We start from the raw sequence: 23,639 nt of genomic DNA, 5'->3' as shown, positions 1-23,639 counted from the left end.
TCACAGGTGTCTCTGGGAGCAGATGGGATCCATCCCAGGGGGATGAGGGAGCTGTGGATGAGCTCCCCAAGCTGCTCTCCATCATTTACCATCAGTGCTGGCTCAGCAGGGAGGTCCCAGAGGACTGGAGGTGCCAATGTGAGCCCATCCCCAAGAAGGGCTGGAAGGAGGAGCTGGGCAACTCCAGGCCTGTCAGCCTGACCTGGGTGCCCGGCAAGGTGATGGAACAGATCACCCTGAGTGCCATCACAGGGCACCCACAAGATGGCCGAGGGATCAGAGCCAGCCAGCGTGGATTTCAGTGTCTGCACTGATGATCTGCATGAGAGGACTGGGTCCAGCATCAGGAAATTTACAGACGACACCAAGCTGGGTGTGAGTGTGGGTCTGCTGGAGGGTAGGAGGGCTCTGCAGAGGGCCCTGGACAGGCTGGATCCAGGGCCCAAATCCAGCAAGGTGAGGTTGAACAAGACCAAATGCTGGGTCCTGCACTTTGGCCACAACAACCCCTGCAGTGCTACAGGCTGGGGACAGAGTGGCTGGACAGCGGCCAGGCAGAAAGGGACCTGGGGCACTGATGGACAGCAGGCTGGACATGAGGCAGCAGTGTGCCCAGGTGGGCAAGAAGGCCAATGGCCCCAGGCCTAGAACAGGAATGATGTGGCCAGCCGGAGCAGGGCAGTGATTCTTGCCATGCACTCGGCACTGGTGAGGCCACATTTCGAGTGCTGTGTCCAGCTCTGGGTCCAGCTCTGGGCCCCCAATTTAGGAAGGCCATGGAGGGGCTGGAGCGTGTCCAGAGAAGGGCAACAAGGCTGGGGTGGGTTCTGGAACACAAGTCTTTTTCAGAGTGGCTGAGGGAGTTGGGATTGTTTATCCTGGAGAAGAGGAGGCTCAGGGGAAATAAGGCAATATCAGGGCACTGGTTGGATTTCATGATCTCCAAGGCCTTTTCCACCCTTGCTGATTCTGTGATTCTCTGGAACCACCCTTGGAGCAGTTGCAGGAGGAACCCTGGGCCTCCTCTTCAGCAGCTCCAGCAGCCCAGGACCTTCAGCTTCTCCTGCCAGCCCCAAAGCCCATCATGTCAGTCCTGCAGAGGCTCTGCAGCCCCTCCTCACTGCCCAGAACAGGGAGCCCCAGAGGCAGACACAGCAGCCCAGATGTGCCCCCCTGGCCTGGGGTGCCTCTGGCAAGGGAGCAGCACCAGGCACTGCAGGAGCCTGCAGACAATTCCTGCAGCACTTGTAGGATGATCCTGCTGCCCAAGGGACATTCCCATGGTGCCAAGTCAGGAACTGCAATGGGGAGTGGGGCCAGAGAAGAAAGGACAAACAGGGATGGGCTGTTTGCAGGGGAGGGGACAGGAATGGGCAATAGGAAGGAGGAAAGAAAGCAAAGCTGAAGCCAAGGAAATGCTTGGGGCAGTTTGGGGGTGACTGCCAGGCAGCCCTGGCTCTGAGCAACAGCATCTGCTGTGGGACAGAAAACTCCCAGCACATGGGAACAAATTTCTGGCAGACTGCGGAGGCCACAACAAAGCTGAGTGGTTTCCCTGGTGTCCCCCAGCCCTTGCTGGCCCCAGGGGCTGATGGCATTTGTGCTCCCTCAGGTTCATGTCCCCACACCAACAGCATGGGGGTGCTCCCCCTGCTCTGTACAATGCAAACAGGAGCTGCTGAGCCAGTGCTGCCGTGTCTGTGCCTGCAAGGATGGGGCACCTGTGTGAGCTGGGGGAGAGGCCAGGGCTGCAGAGGGGGGATGTTGTTGGCAGCTGCATGAGGACGCTCTGGGACGCTGCCCTGGGCTGTGCAGCGCACTAGGGATGGATCAGCCCCTGCTCTGCTGCTCCTTCCCGTCTGCCCCAGGGCCCTTGCAGAGCCCCAGCCATGCTGTTTGCCCCCAGCCTGCCCACGGCCAGCCTGGGGCTGCTCACGGGGCTTTTCTGTGCTGAGCATTGGCCTGGGCGTGTTCTTCAGAGAGCCTGGGCAAGGAGCCTGGAGCCCCCAGGCCCTGGGCTGAGGTGTCAGTGCTGCCCCAGCAGTGCCCATGGCCTGTCCCTGCTGCAGGCCCGGCACTGCCACCCCCAGGGCTGTGCCCGGCCCCGAGAGCACTCAGGCCCTGCAGCAACACCAGGGCCACCAGGTCAGTGGGGCAGGGCCACGGCAGCAGTACTGGCAACACCAAGTGCTGCTGCAGCTGGGCACAGCTGCTGTGCCAGCCCTGATCTGCCCCAGCTCTGCACACAGACATTGCTGCTGCAGCTCCAGAGAACGGAACAAAATGGGGATCTCCAGTGAAAAGTCTGCTTGGAAGTTCTTCAAGTCATTTAAACCCACCAAGAGCATAGCAACTCATAGGCACAGTCTGAGGGATTCAGCGAAGGTGTGGAGGAACAAAACAAGACATTTCAGGATCGATGGCTTTTGTTTAGGGACTATATTAAAAAAGGAAAACGACAAGAAGTATCAAAGATGACTTTTAATACAAGTGATTTTCAAAAATTGGCAACCAGTTGAAGGTTTCTGAAACCATCCAGTCATCAGTGACCACACTACAGCCTTGAGCTCCTGGTTCCTGAGGCTGTAGATGAGTGGGTTCAGGGCTGGAGGCACCACTGAGTACAGAACTGACAGGGCCAGATCCAGGGATGGGACGGAGATGGAGGGGGGCTTCAGGTAGGCAAAAAATGAGGTGCTCACAAACAGGGAGACCACAGCCAGGTGAGGGAGGCAGGTGGAAAAGGCTTTGTGCCGTCCCTGCTCAGAGGGGATCCTCAGCACAGCCCTGAAGATCTGCACATAGGAGAAAACAATGAACACAAAACAGCCAAAACCTAAGGATGCACCAACCACAATGAGACCAAGTTCCCTGAGGTAGTATTTGGAGCAAGAGAGCTTGAGGATGTATGGGATTTCACAGAAGAACTGGTCCAGCGCATTGCCATGGCATAGGGGCAGGGAAAATGTATTGGCTGTTTGCATGAGAGCATAGAGACAGCCACTGGCCCAGGCAGCTGCTGCCATGTGGGCACAAGCTCTGCTGCCCAGGAGGGTCCCGTAGTGCAGGGGTTTGCAGATGGACACGTAGCGGTCGTAGCACATGACGGTCAGGAGGGAAAATTCTGTTGCAAGGAAGAAGATAAAGAAAAACACCTGTGCAGCACATCCTGAGTAGGAGATGTCCCTGGTGTCCCAGAGGGAATTGTGCATGGCTTTGGGGACAGTGGTGCAGATCATGCCCAGGTCGCTGAGGGCCAGGTTGAGCAGGAAGAAGAACATGGGTGTGTGCAGGTGGTGGCCGCAGGCTACGGCGCTGATGATGAGGCCGTTGCCCAGGAGGGCAGCCAGGGAGATGCCCAGCAAGAGGCAGAAGTGCAGGAGCTGCCGTTGCCGCGTGTCTGCCAATGCCAGCAGGAGGAAGTGCCTGATGGAGCTGCTGTTGGACATTTGCTGTCTCCGGACATTGGAACCTTTTGAAGAAGGAATTACAGTGATAATTGTGGGGAGATTTCTCACAGAAAAGGCAAAGCCCTTTCTCATAGACTCATTCCTGCCACTAAACACCTCCCCCTCTCCATGTCTCAGAGATCTTCCTTCAGCTCTGTTGCTGGAGCCCTGATTACTGCTGGCCAATGTTGTGTGAGGAGCTGGACCTTGGCCTGCAGGACATCTGAGAGTCAGCCCTGACCCCCAGTCAGTGCTGGGGAACAGTGAGGGCAGGGGCCAGTCCTGGTGTTTTGACTTGGATGAAGAAGGTTCAGCTAAAGCAGAGGAGCTACCTGGGTGAAGGGATGGGGATAAGAGAAGGCAGAATGAGAGATTCTGCTGCACCTGGGGAGAAGAGAGAGTCCAGGGCTGGAGGCACCACCGAGTACAGAACTGACAGAGCCAGATCCAGGGATGGGGAGGAAATGGAGGGGAGCTTCAGGTGGGCAAATGTGCCAGTGCTGAGAAACAGGGAGACCACAGCCAGGTGAGGGAGGCAGGTGGAAAAGGCTTTGTGCCGTCCCTGCTCAGAGGGGATCCTCAGCACAGCCCTGAAGATCTGCACATAGGAGAAAACAATGAACACAAAACAACCAAAACTTAAACAGACACCAAGAAATGAAATCCAAATATTTCTGAAGGTGGAGTGTGAGCAGGAGAGGTTGAGGATCTGGGGCACTTCACAGAAGAACTGGCCCAGGGCATTGCCATGGCACAGAGGCAGGGAAAATGTATTGGCTGTGTGCATGAAAGCATAGAGAAAGGCACTGACCCAGGCAGCTGCTGCCATGTGGGCACAAGCTCTGCTGCCCAGGAGGGTCCAGTAGTGCAGGGGTTTGCAGATGGACACGTAGTGGTCGTAGCACATGATGGTCAGGAGGAAAAACTCTGCTGACAAAAAGAAAATTAAGAAAAACACCTGAGCAGCACATCCTGAGTAGATGTCCCTGGTGTGCCAGAGGGAACTGTGCATGGCTTTGGGGACAGTGGTGCAGATCATGCCCAGGTCGCTGAGGGCCAGATTGAGCAGGAAGAAGAACATGGGCTTGTGCAGGTGGTGGCCACAGGCTACGGCGCTGATGATGAGGCCGTTGCCCAGGAGGGCAGCCAGGGAGATGCCCAGCAAGAGGCAGAAGTGCAGGAGCTGCAGCTGCCGCGTGTCTGCCAATGCCAGCAGGAGGAAGTGCCTGATGGAGCTGCTGTTGGACATTTGCTGTCTTTGGAGATTGGAACCTTTTGAAGAAGGAATTACAGTGATGATTGAGGGGAGATTTCTCACAGAAAATCAACCCCTTTCTCATGGACTCCTTCCTCCCACTACACACCTACCCCTGTCCATGTCTAGGAGATATTCTCCAGCAACATTTGTTGCTGGAGCCATGATTGCTGCTGGCCAATGTTGTGTGAGGAGTTGGAGCTTGACCTGCACGACACCTAGGAGTCAGCCCTGACCCCCACTCAGTGCAGGGGAACAGTGTGGGCAACGGCCAGTCCTGGTGCTGGGACTTGGATAAAGTATGTTCCCCTAATGCAGAAGAGCTGCCTGCGTGAAGGGATGGGGATAACAGAAGGCAGAACGAGAGATTCTGCTGCACTGTGAAAGAACAGAGACTACAGAGAGGCAGGAGGATTGTCTGAGTCTTAGAGCAGACTGAGGAGAGCTGCTCTGTCCCTCTCTCCTGTTCCAGCTTCCCTGGACTTGCACCTTTCTGAAATCCACTCCTGTGTTACTCTGGACAGCCAGGAGTCACTGCTGAGAGCAGAGGGATCCCTGGCACACAAAGGGGCTCCTGCCTTTCCCAGAGTCAGGAGAGTGGGCTCATTGCCAGCCTCCAGGCTGCCCTGCCCAGAGCTGCCCGGGCACAGGGAGCTGGGACACCCCATGGCTGTGCTCAGCCTGCACAGGAGGAGCCCAAGGGCTGGGCCTGGCCCTGCAGCTGGAACTGCCATTGCAGAGAGCCCCTCAGCAATGCCAGCAGCACCTGGGCAAGGCAAGGAGAGAGAGAGCCGGGCCTGAGGAAAAGCCTTTCCCTGGCCAGCCCTGCCCATCCCATGCCAGGCAGCAGCAGGGCAGGACAGTGGCCCTCAGGCCCTGGTCAGCAGGGAATGGGCACATGGCCGCAGAGATGCCCTTCATCTCTGGGGCTGCTCTGCCGGCCCAGGAGGGACTGAGGGCCCCGAGCCCCCGGGCTGAGGGCTGTGCTGGCTGCGAGGGGACACAAGAGCTGTGCTGCTCAGGGCAGTGTCTGCCCTGCAGGGTAGGCCCGGCAGGTGCCACATCTGCCCTGCAGCAGGGCTTCCCTCAGCACTGCCTCCCTCCCTGCCTGCCCACAGCTCTGCTGCTGGAGCTGTCCCAGCCCCAGCTGCTCCTGTGGCCCCAGGTTCCTTCCCTGCCAGAGCTTCCAGAGCCCAGCCCAGCCCCTGGGCCAGCCCTGCCCGGCAGCTGCTGGGCCCTGCAGGGATTAAAGAACAGCTCCCCCATTCTGGCCACCATGGAAAGGTGATGCTGCATGGATCTGAGGGCTGGGCAGGTGCAGGCACTTGCTGAGGTGCCCAGGAATCCTCAGGGTGATTGTTTAGGAGTCTCAGGCCCTGATGTACCCTGCAAAGGTTATTTTCTCTTTCCACCAAGCTGAGCCAGGTAAAGTGGGAGCAGAGAATCAGGAAAGCAGAGACCCAAGCAGGAAACTCCTGCTCTGAATGAGCTCATGGCAAGTCCCCTCAGAAATGAGCTGGGCATGGGCTGGAGCTCTGAGCAGCCCTGGCTGCAGCCCCAGCTTCACCGCCTGCAGCCATCCCTGGCAGCAGGAGCCGTCCCGCCCTGTCCCTCTGACGGTGCCCAGAGCAGCCCCGCTCTGCAGCAAATCCTCCCCCAAACAGAAACAGCAGTAGAGCCAGCCTTAAAGTCACATCAGTCCTGTGAAGGTCAGCTTCAGGAGATCCCTCCAGGAGCACAGGGGACATTGCCCTGCACCCACACACTCACCATGCACAGGGCTGTGAAGGTGTTTCCACAAGTGAGGTCTCAGCTCAATGTCTTCCCAATCCTGATTGCCTTCAGCCTGTCTCTGCCTGGCTCCTGTCCCCTCAGTGCCTGCAGGAAGAGCCCTCAGCCCTGCTGGGCTGGGAGAGGAGCTGGCCCTGGGAAGAGCTGTTCCTTTAAAGCTCAGAAGCACAGACACAGCACAAGGACTTTAATAAGCCTCTTGGGGATTTGGGGCTGTTTACATCAGACTCAGTCCCTGAGAGAGTGTTCAAAAAACTTCTCAAGAACTCAAATTTAAAATGAAACTGAAGTTTCTTGAAGTTTTAATGAGTCCCACAGATGGACACAACAGGGAAAGTGTCCCCAGGTTCCAGTTAGAGCAGAACACTGGAGGCAGTGATGACAGCTGGGGACAAACAAGGCAAAGGTGTCTCTGGTGCTGAGCAAAGCTGGATGTGTTTGAGGAATGCAAAGGGCCAAGGCCTGAGCCCCAGCCCCTGGCCAGGCAGATGCTGTCCCTCCCTCCTTGCTCAGGGCTCTTCCCGGGATGGGCACTGGCATGTGGGGATGTGCAATGGCAAGGGCAGGAGCATGGGGCGCCCCCTGCCAGGCTGCTGAGCAGGGACAAGGAGGCAATGAGGCCCCAGGCCTGCAAGGGTCACTTGTCTCCTGCTCCTGCCTCAGGCCCAGGCCCAGCAGCCATGGCCAAAGTGCTGCCCAAGTTGGCTCTGGCAGGGCTGTCTTGCAGCTGCTGCACATGCCTGTGCCCTGTGCAGCCCAGGCTGTGCTACGGTGTCCCTGCCCTGCGCCTCTGTCCCTGCAGGCTGTCAGCATCCCCCGGCTGCCCCACCTGGCTGGGCCCTTCCTTTGCTGACAGCTCTGCCTCCTGCCTGCCTCTGCCTGCCCACACAAAGCCTGGGGCTGACTAAGGCTCCTTCTGGGGATGTGTTGTGCCACAGCCCTGCTGAAATGGAAATTCATCTCTCCTCATTCCTATTCTGGGTCATCCCAGCTGCACTTGGTGACAATATTTCTATTTCAGGCTCATTTCCACTGTGAAGGAGAGGTCCATTATATTTGAATCCACCTCTGTAGTCATTCCAGGCTGTTCTTGTTCTGTCCTCAGTCTCCACACTTTTGAACCCAGGACTTCCAGCTCCCATATCGTGATCAAGTCCTTGGGGTCTCCAAAGCACATCCTGGGAGATGTCGGGGCCCTCTCAAAGGTGCTCAGCCTTGGAGATGTGATTTAAGTCCAGGAATGGCTGTGTACCTTTTTGCCCAGAGATTGTACTGGGGAATATAATACAAAATAATACACTGTATCTTTAAACTGACTGAGGGCAGATTTAGATTTTATGTAAGGTGAAATATTTTATGATGATGATGGCAGGACACTGGCACTGGTTGCCCATAGAATAGAAGCCCCATCCCTAGAAGTGTTTAAGGTCAGGGGCTTTGTACAACCCGAACAAGGGAAGGTGTCCCTGGGTAATGGAAGGGGAGTTTTACCAGAGGCTCTTTTAGGTCTCTTCTAACTCAAACCATTTTACAATTCTTTGATTCTGATTTCCCAACTGCTTCTCCAGAGGGCTGCAAGTACCTATGCACACCATGCCAGCATTTTAATCTGGCCTAATTCCCAACATTTCCTTAAAAAGGAAAGAATTGCCATATCAGGGACATGAATTGCTGTGTTTATGGAGGAACCATTAAAAGCCCCAAAAGTAAAGAAACTGAAAGGAAGAACCAACATCTCAGTGTGAAAGATTCACCAAGTGGGACAATGGCAGAGACTCTGGTGATGACCTCCCAGCTGAGGATGGGCATTTCTGCCTTGGGGTCTGAGTATCAGGATGGAAGGTCACTCCCAGGAGGAGTCCCTGTGCATTTCCCTCCCCCATGGCTCTGCCCTTCCTGATCCAGCAGCTGTGGGGCAGCAGAGCTGGGGCAGTGCAGGGACAGCGCTGGCTCTGACAAGGCTGTTGTGGTTTAGGAATGGTGCTCTCCAATTGCTTACTCCCACTACAAAGACCATTTGTCTGCCCAGATTTATATTCCCACCATTGTCCCCAACACCACAGGGGCTTTACTTGCCTGGCCCTGCTTGATCTCAGCCCACGTTGCACAGCTGGGGATAACCTGGAGATGGTGTCCATAGTTAAATCCACCCCTCGCTCACGAGCCCATCTGGAGGTTGCATCTCTTCCCTGATGACCTGAGGTGTCCAGAAATAACTCACCCTTGTGTGGCCAGGTCAGACCCCCCTGAGACACTTTAATCCTGGCAGCCCCATCCTCCTGTCCGGTGTTGCGATGCTCTTCAGTACCCAACTCTTGGGCACGTGAGCATCCACAGGAGAGACTTTCAGAGCCAACTTCTCCCCCAGACAGAGATGTCTTGCCCCAGTCCAGCAGCCCAGCTGGGTTTCCCTCTGCACTGCCAATAGCCCTTTTTCCATGGTTCCAGCCACCCCACAGAGCATTTCCCACCATCCCCGAGTCAGTGCAGAGGTGCAGCGCTGGCCATTTCTCTCGCTCAGAGCTCCAGGGATGGTCCCAGTGCTGCAGTGACTGCAGAAAAGGGGACCCCACAATGGGACATTTCTTGGTCAAATACAGCCAGGAAGAGTGACAAACTGTCTGTGACTCGGGTTTTGGCCTGGCAGCCCCTGCCGTGGTTTGCAGGGAGCTGCAGTGTGGCCCGGCCCTGGCTGTGCCCGGCAGGGCTGGCCTGGGAGAAGGTGTCAGTGCCTGCTGGCCCAGGGAGCTGCAGTGTGTGGGGCACGAATCCCTCCTGGCCTCCTGCCCCAGGGTGACACTGCAGGGCCTCATGGAGCCAAGGAGCCATTGTAGCACTTCAGGGCCCCACGGAATTAAGGGGACTCTTTGGACATTGTGGGGCCTTGTGGGACTGAGGCCTTTCTGACACTTCAGAAACAAGGAGCCACTGTGAAACTACGGGGCATTGTGGAACAGATACTGAATGCACCAAAATAGAAACTTTCTAACACATTTTGAGTATTAGAAAGCAGCCATTCTTTATTGCAGCACTGATCACTTGGAGGGTCCTTCCTCCATTTGAGTGCCCCAAGTGTCAGGTGAGCAGAGGTTTTATCACATACACTGATTACATATTCCTGAGTTATTCCTCTGTGGTGGCCTACAGCTGGACTGTAGGCCTCACAGTATAAATAATTGCAACTTCATAACTTAAATAAACTATTTATTGTATAATTACCTTACTTAGGTAATTCAACCAGTAGGAGCAGGCCATGGCCGTTGGAGACTCAGGCTGCTATTGGCTGGTTAGCTGAGTAGTAACTGGCTCAGCCAATGAGGATTAACCTCATGGGCTTTCTTATCTATATAAGGAAGTGAGATCTCTATAAAGCTGTCTATTGCTGCATGAACACAGACTGTCAAGTCACTGTCTCTGAAATTGTGACCCCATTGGTGACACCGACGTGATCACAACAGCTGCTGCTGATAGAGCGGGGAAACTGACGGGGCAGCCAAGAAGAGCTGCCCACAGCCTTTGAGCTCTGAAGAGTGGCATCCAGCGCTGCAGGGCAAGCAGGAAGCATTTCCTACAGCCTTTGAGCTGCAAAGAATGAAGTAAAGAGCTGTGATCGATCTGGACCCTCTTTTTTTTCCCTCTTCTTAGTTTTATTCTTGTAAGTGGAAGACACCACCAGCATGGGAGCAGGGGCTTCGAAACTGGAGGACCTCCTTCTGCAAATATGGACTCCTATTTAAAAGAAACTATTTGAAAAATATGGTGACTGGGCTTTATTAGTCTTAAGCCTGTGGTGTGAGAGCGACAGACTAGACATGTTGGAAGCGGCTGCCCTAGATTTAAAAACTTTAAAGTGGGCTTGTGGAAGAATTCTTGGCAAAACTTGAGCATGCTATACTCCTACAGGAATTGGACAACGTGGCCTGCAGATTGCAGAGTTACTTTGAAGGCCATGGGCCATCCTTGGAACAAGATAGACCATGTACTGTCCTTGAATAGATACAACAAGGAAGAATAAGCATTGTGCAAGGACGAAGCAGGGTGCCAAACACTATATGAGAACTGCTAATTTAGCACACCTTAGCTAAAATGTGGGATCTCAGGATCTGAGTCCTGGGATGCCAGGCCTCTGAGACCACCCTTGGGGGGCCCGGGAGTCCTGGAATGTTGCCAGAAGTGTCTGGTGGCAGGACTTTGACCCTACACGGGAGACGAAACCCTTAGGAAGACAAGAGGACTTCACCGGGGTGAATGGCGAAAAGATTAGCTAATTAGAGTGTGAGAAACAGGGTTTAGGATTTATGTACAGGGGGGTTTAGAGGAGTAAGATGGAGGAATTGGGGTGTGTCCTGCCCTCCTTCCTCTTCCTCTTCTCCTCCATCTTCTTTGGCCACGGTGGCACCCTTGGATTGGTTATTACTGAGAGTGCACCGAGTTATAAGAATAGATGGTATTGGGGAAAAATGATAAATATTGTACACGTAACAATGGGTATAAAGATACGTGGCTGCCCGGGAGGGCAGACAGTGTGCCCATGGCTGACTGCTGAGCAGATCTCTGTCGGGCTGAAAGAACATCTTTTAGATAAACAATTAATAAACATAAAAACCGAAAGAAGAACTGAAGCCTCTTCTCGTCCTTCGATACGCGGGCTGCCCCAAGGCCACTCCGGGCCTTTCCAGGCCCCTCAAACAGCCGAGATAAACCAGACATTTGGCGTCCCTGGGTGGGCTCGAACCACCACAACCTTTCGGGGGGGGCACCCTCAAAGCCCTGAAGACCAGAGAGAAGAAGAAAACAAAAAGCCAACAGAGACTGCAAAAAACAGCAGTCACTGAGGAATCCACCTCTCAGTTTCTGCCGAAGACAATTCGTAACAGAACAGCCCGGACTGGAACCAGAAGGCGCCCTGGGACCACCTCTCGTGATCTGCTGGACAGAGACCGAGACCTCCAGACTGCTCTGACAGTAGATTTGGTAAGAAAGCCTGAAAATAAGAACATGGGGGGCACACTTTCCCAGGAACAACGGGAAATTTTGTCCGCCCTACAGGGTGTGACACAAACGTATACAGAGGGAATTCCAAAGAAAGAATTAAAACAATTATTGCTATGGGCAAGGCTAAACTACCCACTGGCAGAAACGTGCCTGCTATTTGAAGTGGGGTTTTGGCAGGAGATAAATAGACACTTATATTTCTTAGCTACTAAAAAAGATGAGACAGCGTTGAAGCTGCTGTCTCCTGCAAGAATAATGCTGGAAGGGATTTCTATGCAAACGAAATTCCAGGACCCCCAGACGCAGCAGACGTCCGGGGGGGGGGACTCTCTGAGAGAGGGGGGGAGCAAGGCTCCAGGAAAAAAAAAAATTAGCTCTGGCCTTAAAAGGCCGAGAGGAAAATGCTCTTGGAGAAAAAGAGCAAGAAATATTATTAAAATACCCGGTCCCAAAACCCAGAAACCCCGGGAAACCCCCAAAACGTCCAAAAACCCCAGAGAGCATGGAGGACTCAGGAGCAGAAGGGGGGGAGCAGGGGGGGGAGAGGGGACCGGGGGGCGCGCTTTCTCGCAATGCCGCAGCAACGGAGCAGGGAAGCCAGGCTGCAGCGGAGCAGGCGGGGAGCGCAGGTGAAGAAAAAACAGAGGATACGTGTTTTCGCGCGGCTTTGCTTGACTCGGGGCCGGGGGCAGTGGCGGCCCCGACCGGCAGGGGGGCGGAAGCGTGTGCGGCGGACGGAATTCGCGAGGGCTCGGGGAAGCCACAAACCAAAGCCGGGGCGTCTGACCCAAGCAGCGAAAAAGGGGGATTTGCGCAGCCCCAGAAAGCTGCCATGCGGGGACGTAGGAGGCGTGCGGTTGTGACATCAGAGCCCATGCGCAGATCCGCCAGGATTGCGGAACGCACGCGGCTGCCGGCGGGAGAGAGGCTGCTTGTACCGGCAAAAGGGGAAATAGACACGGGGACGGAGGAGGAGGAGATAGAGTCAGGGGCAGACCAAAGGGGAGATATCTCAGGGGTGGAACAAGATGGAGACAGTGAAAGTAGTTCGGGAGACACAGGGAGCAGCTCGGAGGGGCCGCGCTAGGGAGTTCGTATCCCGGGGCCCCCCGCCTTCTCCAGACTTGGTGCCCTTGATCAAAACCCTTGGAGTCCAAGACTCACCCCCTCAGGAGAGACGTTCTGGTGTTCAAACCCCAATTTCAGCTGAATTAAAAGCCGAAAACACACGGTCCGAGACAGGGAGGCGACCAACATGGCCACCGGCAGGAAGTGAAGCAGTAGAGTACGCTACGTCACCAGAGACAGGGAGGCCGGTGACAGCGCCATCTGGTGGCTGGAAGACAGAAGTGCACGCCATGCCGGATTGGATTGGCGGAGCCACAGCGCCATCTCGTGGCGAGACTGCAACAATGCAACAATTTTTTCCAACATTATATAAAAAGAAAAGCATTTTAAAGAAAACAATGCCAACACAACAAAGGGATTATCCATCGACTTCAAGGTTTCATGAAGATGATGAAAGCTCAGATGAAGAACAGCTACAAGAAGGAAATGTTATAAGGATCACAGCATCAGAAGGGGTTCCTATATGGATGCTGTCAGCAGCAGAAGCAACAAAGAGCTTCTTGCATTCAGTGGACACCACAAAAAAGAAACATCAACAGGATCCTCGAGCTCCCTTTTCGGATTTGGGAGCGAGGCCAAAAACCTCAAGGCGAAGAATGAGACGTGATGAACCAACAACATCCACAGTACCATTATTTATGCAAATTCCAACAGAACCTGAAGAAGAAGAAGAATTTCAGGAGCCAGTGAAGACGATGGATTGGAAGCGAATCAGAAAAGCGTTGGCAAAAGAAAAGCATTTATTCCCGGGTTCAGGGGATCTTACAATGCCAGTGACATATGATGCCCACGGACAGAACCCGAGGTGGGAAAGGATGGGTCATGAAATACTCAAGGATTTAGGGAAGGCGGCTCAAACTTTTGGGCTGAATTCACAATACTTCAAACAGCTATTAAGAGGGACATTCGCTACATATGATCTCACACCATATGACATTCGAAGTATTGTGGCAATGATTCTCACTGACACTCAAAGCCTTGTCTGGGAAAAAAGATGGAGAAAATATCTCGCTTAATTACGGAACAGATACCAAGGTGGACCAAATGCAAACCTCACAGAGGGGCAGTTAGCAGGAGATCCTCCAGATGACAACCCAGGGGAACAAGCAGCTAGGCTGCCACGAAGAGTATTAAGTGACATCAAGGAGGCAGCGAGGATGGCAATTATGCAAATCGCACCAGCAGGAGCTCCAGAAGTCCCGTTCTCTTGCATCAAGCAAGGTCTCACAGAGCCATTCATGTCGTTCATCGATCGACTCACACAAGCCATGGATCGACAGGTGACGATAGAAGAAGCGAAGAGGCCTCTCTTGGAAAGCTTAGCTTTCGGCAATGCCAACCCGGATTGTCAACGGGTGATTAGCGCCATGCCAGGAGGGCCATCCTTGGCAGAGATGGTGGAGGCATGCAGCAAGGTGGGAACACCTCAGCATGTCGCAGCAATTGTGAAGAATGAATTGAGAGAGGAATGGGAGAATCAATTAAAGGGACATTCAGAAAAGCAAGCAGAGGACAAGACCCTGGAGAAGATGCTGGAAAAAATACTGCATCAACAGAATGAGAACATCAACAAAATTCTTGCGACGATGCAGAAAAAGAACAATCCCCCAAGAGGTCAGTGCTATAGATGTGGGGAGCTTGGGCACATGAAAAGGAACTGTGCACAAACACATACGCCAGCGCCGGTACAGAAGGCGGAAAGGCTAGTTTGCGCACGGTGCGGGAGAGGAAGACACCCTGCGAAAGAATGTTATTCCCGAACAGACGTGGATGGAAATCCGTTACCGTATCCGGGAAACGCAAGACGCAGCGCGGACCAGCGCGCTCAGACACAAGTACTGGCGGTGTCGCAAGAGCAGACGGGGCAATCATCAGTGAGCAACAAGCAGACGCCCTCAGCAAAACCCTCAGCCGATTCCACAGTGACCCAGACCTCCTCCCACCAGGGACACAGTGCACATTGGCAGCTTCAAAATTAGTATGCTTTCTAGACGAAAGTCATGCGGAAATACCAACAGGTGTCCGCGGGGACTCATATAAGAAGCAAGATTTCCTGATAATCGGACAAGATAAGTGCAGTATTCTTGGACTCATTGTCTATCCAACAGTTATCTCAGCGGACAAAAATACAGAATTGACAGTGTTGGCAAGAGCACTTCGTCCACCATTGACTGTACCAGAAAACACTGTGGTTGCGAGAGCCTTTGCACTGCCGCCACACGCAGTTGGAGAGGTCATGTCAATCTTTGACGAAGAAGGTTTCCCTATGAAGGAACATGTTGAAGTACATACAACATGGGTGAAGCACATAGGTCGAGACCGACCCACGCTCACATGCCAATTGACATGCGGGAACGGAACAATAGCGATCACAGGCATGCTCGATACAGGGGCGGATGTAACAGTGATATCATACATTTTTTGGCCACGCAGCTGGAGCTTGGTCGCGCCACTGGGTTCTCTCTCAGGCATAGGGGGAGCATCTCTGTGTCTGCAAAGTGAGAATTCTGTTGTTGTCACGGGACCAGGAGACAAGACGGCGGTCATTCGTCCTTTTATTGTCCAAAAGCCGATCACAGTCTGGGGTCGAGACCTTTTGGCACAATGGGGTGCGAAGATCGAAGTGGATTTTTAGTAGGGGTCACTGCAGCACTCCCCACACTGAAACTGACATGGAAAACCAATGATCCAGTTTGGGTGGATCAGTGGCCCCTTGAGCAGAAAAAGTTGAGTGCTTTGAGAAACCTGGTCCGAGAACAATTGCAGGCGGGACACATCAAGCCAACAGACAGCCCTTGGAATTCTCCAGTGTTTGTCATCAAGAAAAAACTATCGGGCAAATGGAGATTGTTACACGATCTCAGGAGGATCAACGAAGTCATAGAAGACATGGGACCGCTTCAATTGGGACTTCCATCTGTCTCAATGATTCCCAGAGATTGGCAGCTTGTGGTCATTGACCTCAAGGATTGTTTTTTCAGTATCCCACTCCATCCAGATGACGCTCCGAGATTCGCCTTTTCAGTTCCGAGTATCAACAAGGAAACGACTCTGCAGCGGTACCATTGGGTCGTTCTTTCACAGGGTCTAAAAAACTCTCCGACGATCTGCCAATGGTACGTGGCACGAGCTTTGGCACCAGCACGGAAGAAATTTCCAAAGGTAAAGATCATTCATTACATGGATGATTTGCTCATTGCAGCATCAACACAACAGGAGCTGCAAGAAGCTCGTGACTGTGTGATCGCAGAGGTGCAAAAGGCAGGTCTAGAAATCAGCATTTCGAAGATTCAAGAGGTTGCACCTTGGAAATATCTAGGGTGGAAAATTTCAGAAAGAACAATAAAGCCTCAAAAAATGGAGATCAGCACCAAGATCACCAATCTGCACGATTTGCAACAGCTTCTGGGAGAAATCAACTGGATGAGGCCGGTTTTGGGAATCACAAACAGCGACATCCCAGCGTTGCTCGATCTTTTGAGAGGAGACACAGACATTCGGTCTCCCAGGACACTCACGCAAGAAGCAAAGAAGGAATTGGAGAAAGTTGCAGACGCGATACAGAAAAGGCAGGCACATCGATTTGTTCCAACGTTGCCTTTTCAGTTGGCAGTGCTGGGGAAGAAAACACAGTTCCATGGTTTGATCTTCCAATGGGACGAGTCGCAAAAGGACTCTTTGATAATCATAGAGTGGATTTTGCTACCACACAGGCCCGCAAAAACAATTCTTACAGATTTGGAGATGGCAGCACAGATCATCATAAAAGTGAGAACAAGGTTGCTGACGATGGCAGGAAGAGAATTCTCAACCATCAGGTTACCCTTGAAACAAGACTATCTCGAGTGGGCAATGCAACAATCGAAAGACCTGTTAATCGCATTGTTGGCGTTCCCAGGAAATTGCACAATCCACTTTCCGCAACACAAGATACTGCAATCACAAATATGTTATAAAACAAAACCAAGGATAAGTGAAGAACCTTTGGACGGGATCACAGTGTTCACGGATGGCTCAGGGAAGACACACAAGTCAGTGATCACGTGGAGAGACTCAACGACAGGGGATTGGGAATCTGATGTGAGAAAGGTTCAGGGCTCTCCACAAATTGTGGAGTTGACAGCTGTTGTCCGAGCATTTCAGTTGTTCAAACAACCTCTCAATCTGGTGACAGACTCCACATATGTTGCGGGTGTGGTCAAGAGATTGGAAGGTTTGCTCTTGAAAGAAGTCAGTAATGGGGTTTTATACTCCTATCTGACGAGCTTGAAGGCATTGCTAGAGGGCAGGGAAAGAGAGTATTTTATCACACACATTAGAGCGCACACGACACTTCCGGGATTTTTAGCGGAGGGAAATGCTCGAGCGGACAGGTTGACAATGCCCATTTCGCAAACACTGCCGGACATTTTTGAGCAAGCAAGGTTAAGTCATGCGTTTTTTCATCAGAATGCGCAAGCGCTGATGGAGTCCTTTCGTCTCACAAAGACGCAGGCGAGGGAGATCATTAGTGCTTGCCCAGACTGTCAGTTTGTGCAGCCACCTTCTTCCACCGGAGCTATCAATCCGCGGGGGCTGCAAAGTCTTCAGTTGTGGCAAGCTGATGTCACGAAATATCCATCTTTTGGGAGGCTCAAAAATGTTCATGTTTCTGTAGATACATTCTCAGGTGCAGTCTTTGCTTCAGCACATGCAGGGGAAACAGCAGACCATGCTTGCCGACATTTTCTGCAAGCATTTGCAGCATTAGGTGTGCCTCAGGAGATAAAAACAGATAACGGTCCAACGTATACAGGCAGGGTGCTTGACAAATTCCTGAAAAAATGGGGTGTCAGACACACGTTCGGTATTCCACATTCACCCACAGGTCAAGCGATCATTGAAAGAACACATCACACCCTGAAATCCCTTCTGGACAGACAGAGAAGGGGTGAACCAGAGGCAACACCTCACATGAAATTAAATATGGCACTGTATGTGTTGAATTTCCTAAATAGCTCATCCTCGGAACCTAATCCACCAATCGTGAGACACTTTCTGAATAGCACACAGGCAAAGCTAAGGGAAAACCCTTTGGTTTTGATCAGGAACCCAGAAACAGGACAAATAGAGGGTCCTTTCAAACTAATCACTTGGGGCAAGGGTTTCGCTTGTATCTCCACAGATCGAGGTCTAAAGTGGGTGTCGGCGCGGCACGTGAAGCCATTCCGGACGCGAGAACCCTAGAACGCTGATCCGAGAAACAAAGAGACGAGTACTCAGACAGAAGTCGAGACTCAGGCCGGAAAGAGCGATCCCGAAGAAAAATAAAAAGAAACTAAGGACTTTGGGGATTTCTGTATAAAAGCGTAATAATGAGTATCATGATGCTTATGTGCATCATTCTTTCATTCATTGCAGCAAGTAAGGGAGAAGATTTACCTGTAAATCAGCCAAGGCAAAATCTATGGGAGACTTTGGCTCAAGCAGCAAATCTAGATAGTATTTGCCTGACACATTCGAGGCCAGGAAAACCATTTTCTGCATGCATGGTTGGATTGCCAGTGGACGAATGGCCAGTTCCAGGACACTCCGCAGTTAACATTTCACAGGTCATTGAAAATCCTGTGAAAGAGTGGTGTGCTTGGACACATCTACTTCCTGTGGCTTCTACAGAACCTCAGGAGTTGGAGATTTTTGGGTCCATGACAATGGAATTCTGCATGCAGTTTGAAGTTCCGGAGGCCACAAAGGCAAAAACTATCGATTTAACTCCCAATCATGAGTTTTATAAGAATGCATTGGCTTGGTGCAAATATACAAAGAGAACTGCCAAAGGATCAATCCAAGTCCCAGTGCAATTGCCACGGGGTTTGTTTTTAATTTGTGGGGACAGAATCTGGCACGGCATTCCTGCTAATGCCACGGGAGGTCCATGCGGCATTGGGGAAATTTCAATGCTGTCGCCTGATTTGAACATGTTAAGAGAGAAAAGGCGCAGAGGAAAAAGATCAATACAAAATTATGCGACAGATTGCAATGACGAAGTATTTTCTTGGGATAAGAAAACAAGCATTGCTACGGCGATTTTCTCACCTCAAACAGCATCAGGGGTGGCTTTAACTCAGATCGACCACATGGGTTGCTGGTTGAGCAAACATGCACGATCTGTGTCTGTCGCATTGGATGACATGTTAAAAGACATTAGTGGTATAAGACAGGCGACTCTTCAAAACAGAGCTGCAATCGATTATCTATTGCTCGCCCATGGACATGGGTGTGAAGAGTTTGAAGGGATGTGCTGCATGAATCTCTCAGATCACTCAAAATCGATTCATGAAAGTATTAGAAACATAAAAGACAGCGTAAATAAGCTTGGCGAGATCACGGGATCATGGATTGATCAGCTGGCAGATTTCTTTGACATTTCTCCTATTTGGAGAAGAATTTTAAAGGTAGGGTTTTACGTTTTAATAGTCCTACTAGTCCTCATGATTGTCGTCCCGTGCATTTTTGTATGTCTGAAGCGCGCCATGAATCGGGTGATAAAAGAGGTTTTCTTGGTGCAAACAGAAGGGGGAGATGTGGGATTTCAGGATCTGAGTCCTGGGATGCCAGGCCTCTGAGACCACCCTTGGGGGGCCCGGGAGTCCTGGAATGTTGCCAGAAGTGTCTGGTGGCAGGACTTTGACCCTACACGGGAGACGACACCCTTATGAAGATAAGAGGACTTCACCGGGGTGAATGGCGAAAAGATTAGCTAATTAGAGGGTGAGAAACAGGGTTTAGGATTTATGTACAGGGGGGTTTAGAGGAGTAAGATGGAGGAATTGGGGTGTGTCCTGCCCTCCTTCCTCTTCCTCTTCTCCTCCATCTTCTTTGGCCACGGTGGCACCCTTGGATTGGTTATTACTGAGAGTGCACCGAGTTATAAGAATAGATGGTATTGGGGAAAAATGATAAATATTGTACACGTAACAATGGGTATAAAGATACGTGGCTGCCCGGGAGGGCAGACAGTGTGCCCATGGCTGACTGCTGAGCAGACCTCTGTCGGGCTGAAAGAACATCTTTTAGATAAACAATTAATAAACATAAAAACCGAAAGAAGAACTGAAGCCTCTTCTCGTCCTTCGATACGCGGGCTGCCCCAAGGCCACTCCGGGCCTTTCCAGGCCCCTCAAACAGCCGAGATAAACCGGACACTAAAACACTTACAGTGTGGCAACCAATCAACAAGTAACACGTATGTGTAAATACAGCCACTTAACCAATAAGCACTAAGCAGTGGTGACGTGAGACAAGTGTATAGAAGCATAAATATGACAAAATTGCTAAGTAAAGGAATATGATGTGTAGCCACATTGGTGTGATTGTCATTACTTGGCCAACTCTCCATGGGACCATCTTCATACTGGTGCCACAAACAGGGACCCTCTGAGATGCTTGAATGCAGTTTGCCTAAACGTGGAAGACTGAAGCATCAGGCAAGAACCTGATTTGGGGACCAAAGAGTCAGAGGCAGGAGTGACCTGGTGGGCAAACACAGAGATCAGAGTCCAGAGCCTGAGCAGCCGAACAAGCGCCTGCCAAGGCAAGACTGCGATGGAATTAGACGCAGCAATAAGATTGCTCACAAGTATCCTCTCTAAGAGAGGCGAGGACATAAAAGAAACAGAAATAGAAGCCCTAGTGAAATGGGCATGAAAAAGAAAATTATTTCTTGAGCCTTCCCTGCTATTTAGTACAACTGGGTGGAAAGAGGTAGGAAACCATCTTTGGAATAGCACAATAGAATGAGGAAAAGATGGAAAAGAAGCTAAGGAGTTAGGAGGCATCTGGAAATCTATTAGTAACACTTTAGAAACTATGAAAGCTAAGAAAAACGTGGCTCCTGCAGCCATTGAAGATTTAGGAGGCGAGGACAGTGAAAGGCAACAAGAGATAAAAAACCCAGCATCTCCTGAAACATGAGGTCTTGCGACCTTCTTTGGAGTCAGAAATACTTGACCTATGAACAGAATTACCACTCCTGTTTGCTCTACTTTGCAAGAAGTGATAGTTAGTGTACCACTAAAAGAAGAAGTTTCCCTGCAGGAATTTGTTACAGGTTACCAAAATCAAAAAGAAGTACTCGATCTCCCTCTTGCAGGAGAAAAGCAGATAGAAAAATCACTCAGAGTGATAAGGGGTGAGAGACCAAAAAGCGCAGTTACAGCTTGCAGGCAAGATAAAAAGAAAAAAGAATATTGTTCTCCGTATTGTTCTCGTTCTTCATGTCATTCTCCGTGCCACTCCCCTTTGTATTCCTCCTTGCCTGAAACATAGTCAGATGAATTCAAAGAAGAAGAAAGAAATCAAACTCGTAAATCAAAAAATCAAAACCTAATGATCTACTTCAAGAAATACTAAAGAATATAGCAGAATTATCCACCTGGCAAGAACAATTAGAAAAACAAACAGAAAACATGAAAAAATCAGAAGTTATACCTACACCCCTTTTCACTTCAATGCCTTTCACTTCTAATCCTCCACCTGTGCCTGGGTGGCTTGTGTCGCCTCCACAGGCTCCCAAACCAGAAAAAGATCCAATACAGCAATGCTGGTCAGGAGTTATTCGTGATGATATCTTAGATGGAGAATGGCACACACCAAGTACTCTGGCCTGTCCTGTATTAGTTACCAATAATCAGGCAACTTGGGAGCCACATGATTGCAAATTACTGCAACAAGCAAAACAAACAGTTACCACTCACAGTCTCTTGTCAGAAGCTGCTTGTCAAATCATTCATTTTATTTTTACAGCAGATGTCCTTTCCCCTGCAGATTGTTCTGCAGTTGCCTTGTTGCTACTTACATCATCTCAATATTTAATATTTGAGAGAGAAAGGAAAAGATTAGCAGTAGAAGAAGCAAACAGAAATCAAGTTGTAGGAGACACCCTTTTATGGATTGCAAGCAGACATGTTAACAGGACAAGGACCTTATTCTACCACACAAGTTCAACTACAATACCCCACACAGATGTATCAGATTGTTTGAGCTTTATCTCATGGAGCCCTTTTGTCTGTAACAGATAAGAAAAAGCCTGCACCTTACATCACTGTTTGGCAGGAGGCAACAGAGCCCTATGGGCAGTTTGCAGACCGCTTGTCAGCAGCAATAAAAGATGCTTCAGATTTACCACCTGAACTTCAAGGGCAAATGTTCTGCACTCTTGCGTTGAAAGGAGCTAATCCCGAAACAAGAGCAATCCTAGCAACACTACCTCTAGGAAGTCCAGTAGATGAAATACTTGTGAGAGCCACCCCAGCAGAACAAAATAATCAAGCAGCTGCATTCACTGCAGCAATGAGAGGAGCAATAAAGGAGCAAGGGCATATAATTGCAGCAGCACTATCTGGAAGTGGAGATAAGCATGCTAAAATGAAAAATGCTGTTAACAATAACATCAAAACCAACAATTGCTTTCGCTGCAGTGAACCACGACACATACGACGAAACTGCTCCAAAACTGTTTGGTGCCATACATGCAACTCTGATATTCATGGTGCAGCTGCTTGTGGATGAGGACAATTGAGAAACTTGCGGTGCAGTGCGCCAGGTCTGCCCGTGAAGACACAAGCTCAGACTCCAGCGACAGCGACCCAGAAGAAAACAATTTCTTTAACAGCACATCCAAGTCACCCGAGGAAGCTTCGGAGTGGACGTAGCAACCACAGTAGACGTAACTTTGAGTAATAAAGAAGTGACACTAATTCCAACTGATGTAAAAGGTCCTTTATATAGTCGGCCTTCTGGAGACTTGGAGGACTCTTACTTGGAAGATCTTCATCAGGAAATCAAGGACTAATCGTACTACCTGGAGTGATTGATGCAGACTTTACAGGACAAGTGCAAATCATGGCCTATGCATTACAACCACCTGTCACAATTCTAAAAGGAAGCAAAATTGCTAAAATACTTCCCTTTGAAGATGTTTGTACATATGATCCTCACTATTACAAGATGCTCCTACAGAAAGGCCAAACACCCAAAATAAGAGGAGAAAACGGTTTTGGATCTACTGGACATGAAGTGTTCTTCACATTAGATCTTAATCAGAGATCATACCAAAAGATTCAATTAAAGAAAGGCAATCAGCAAACTAATTTAGAACCATTATTATACTCTGGAGCAGATGTCACCATCATCAATCAACAAATGTGGCCTCAGACATGGGAACTGCAATCTCCTGTCACTCAAGTAGTAGGAGTAGGAGATGCAAAGGCACCAAACCAAAGTAAAGATTTAATTACGCTGCAATTTGAAGATGGCCAAACTGTTGTAACATGACCATATGTGATGCAACTTCCACACACATTTCCAGGTTTAAGTGGACGAGATGTCTTACCACAATTAGGACTCATCATGACAAATGATCAGCATTTTGTGCCGTGGCCACTGGACAGTAGCTGCCCATACTAAAAATCACATGGCTAACTGAAAAGCCAGTATTGGTAGACCAGTGGCTGATGACTTCAGAATGGCTGCACATTGCAGAAGAATTAATTCAAGAACAACTAAAAGCAGGCCACATCTGACCTTCCACAAGCCCATGGAAAATTCCTATCTTCGTTATACCAAAGAAGTCTGGAAAATGGCGAGTTTTACATGATTTACGAAAAATTAATGAACAAATGTTTGCTATGGGAGCATATCAACCTAGCCTTCCTGCTCCCACAATGATTCCTCAAAACTGGAAAATTGTTATAATAGACTTAAAAGACTGTTTCTTCACAATTCCTTAACACCCGAATGACACACAAAGATTTGCACTTACTTTGCCATCTGTCAATTGTGTGGCCTCTGCCAAACACTATGAATGGAAAGTTCTCACCCAAGGCTCTTACAGCTCGCCTACTATGTGCCAAATCCTTGTTGATTTGGCACTTCAACCTATATGACAACATTGGCCACATGTACTTATTTATCATTATATGAACGACATCTTGTTTGCTGTCAGGTTTAACTGTAGCTCCTGAAATGTCCAATGCTCTGCA

The 23,639-nt window shown here is 50.5% G+C and overlaps 1 protein-coding gene across 1 annotated transcript; it reads right to left on the bottom strand.

Moving 5' to 3' along the window:
• Positions 1-2,468: 2,468 nt before the first annotated feature.
• LOC141726615 (olfactory receptor 14C36-like) lies at positions 2,469-3,449 on the bottom strand. The gene has a single exon (XM_074531565.1). It carries the CDS (start codon positions 3,447-3,449, stop codon positions 2,469-2,471), a length of 981 nt encoding a protein of 326 aa, XP_074387666.1.
• Positions 3,450-23,639: the final 20,190 nt, after the last annotated feature.

Source organism: Zonotrichia albicollis, chromosome 37, assembly GCF_047830755.1.
Source record: "Zonotrichia albicollis isolate bZonAlb1 chromosome 37, bZonAlb1.hap1, whole genome shotgun sequence".
NCBI classification, from domain to species: Eukaryota; Metazoa; Chordata; class Aves; order Passeriformes; family Passerellidae; genus Zonotrichia; species Zonotrichia albicollis.
The sequence above is the reverse complement of the archived record's forward strand: the minus strand, read 5'-3'. Positions and strand labels throughout refer to the sequence as shown.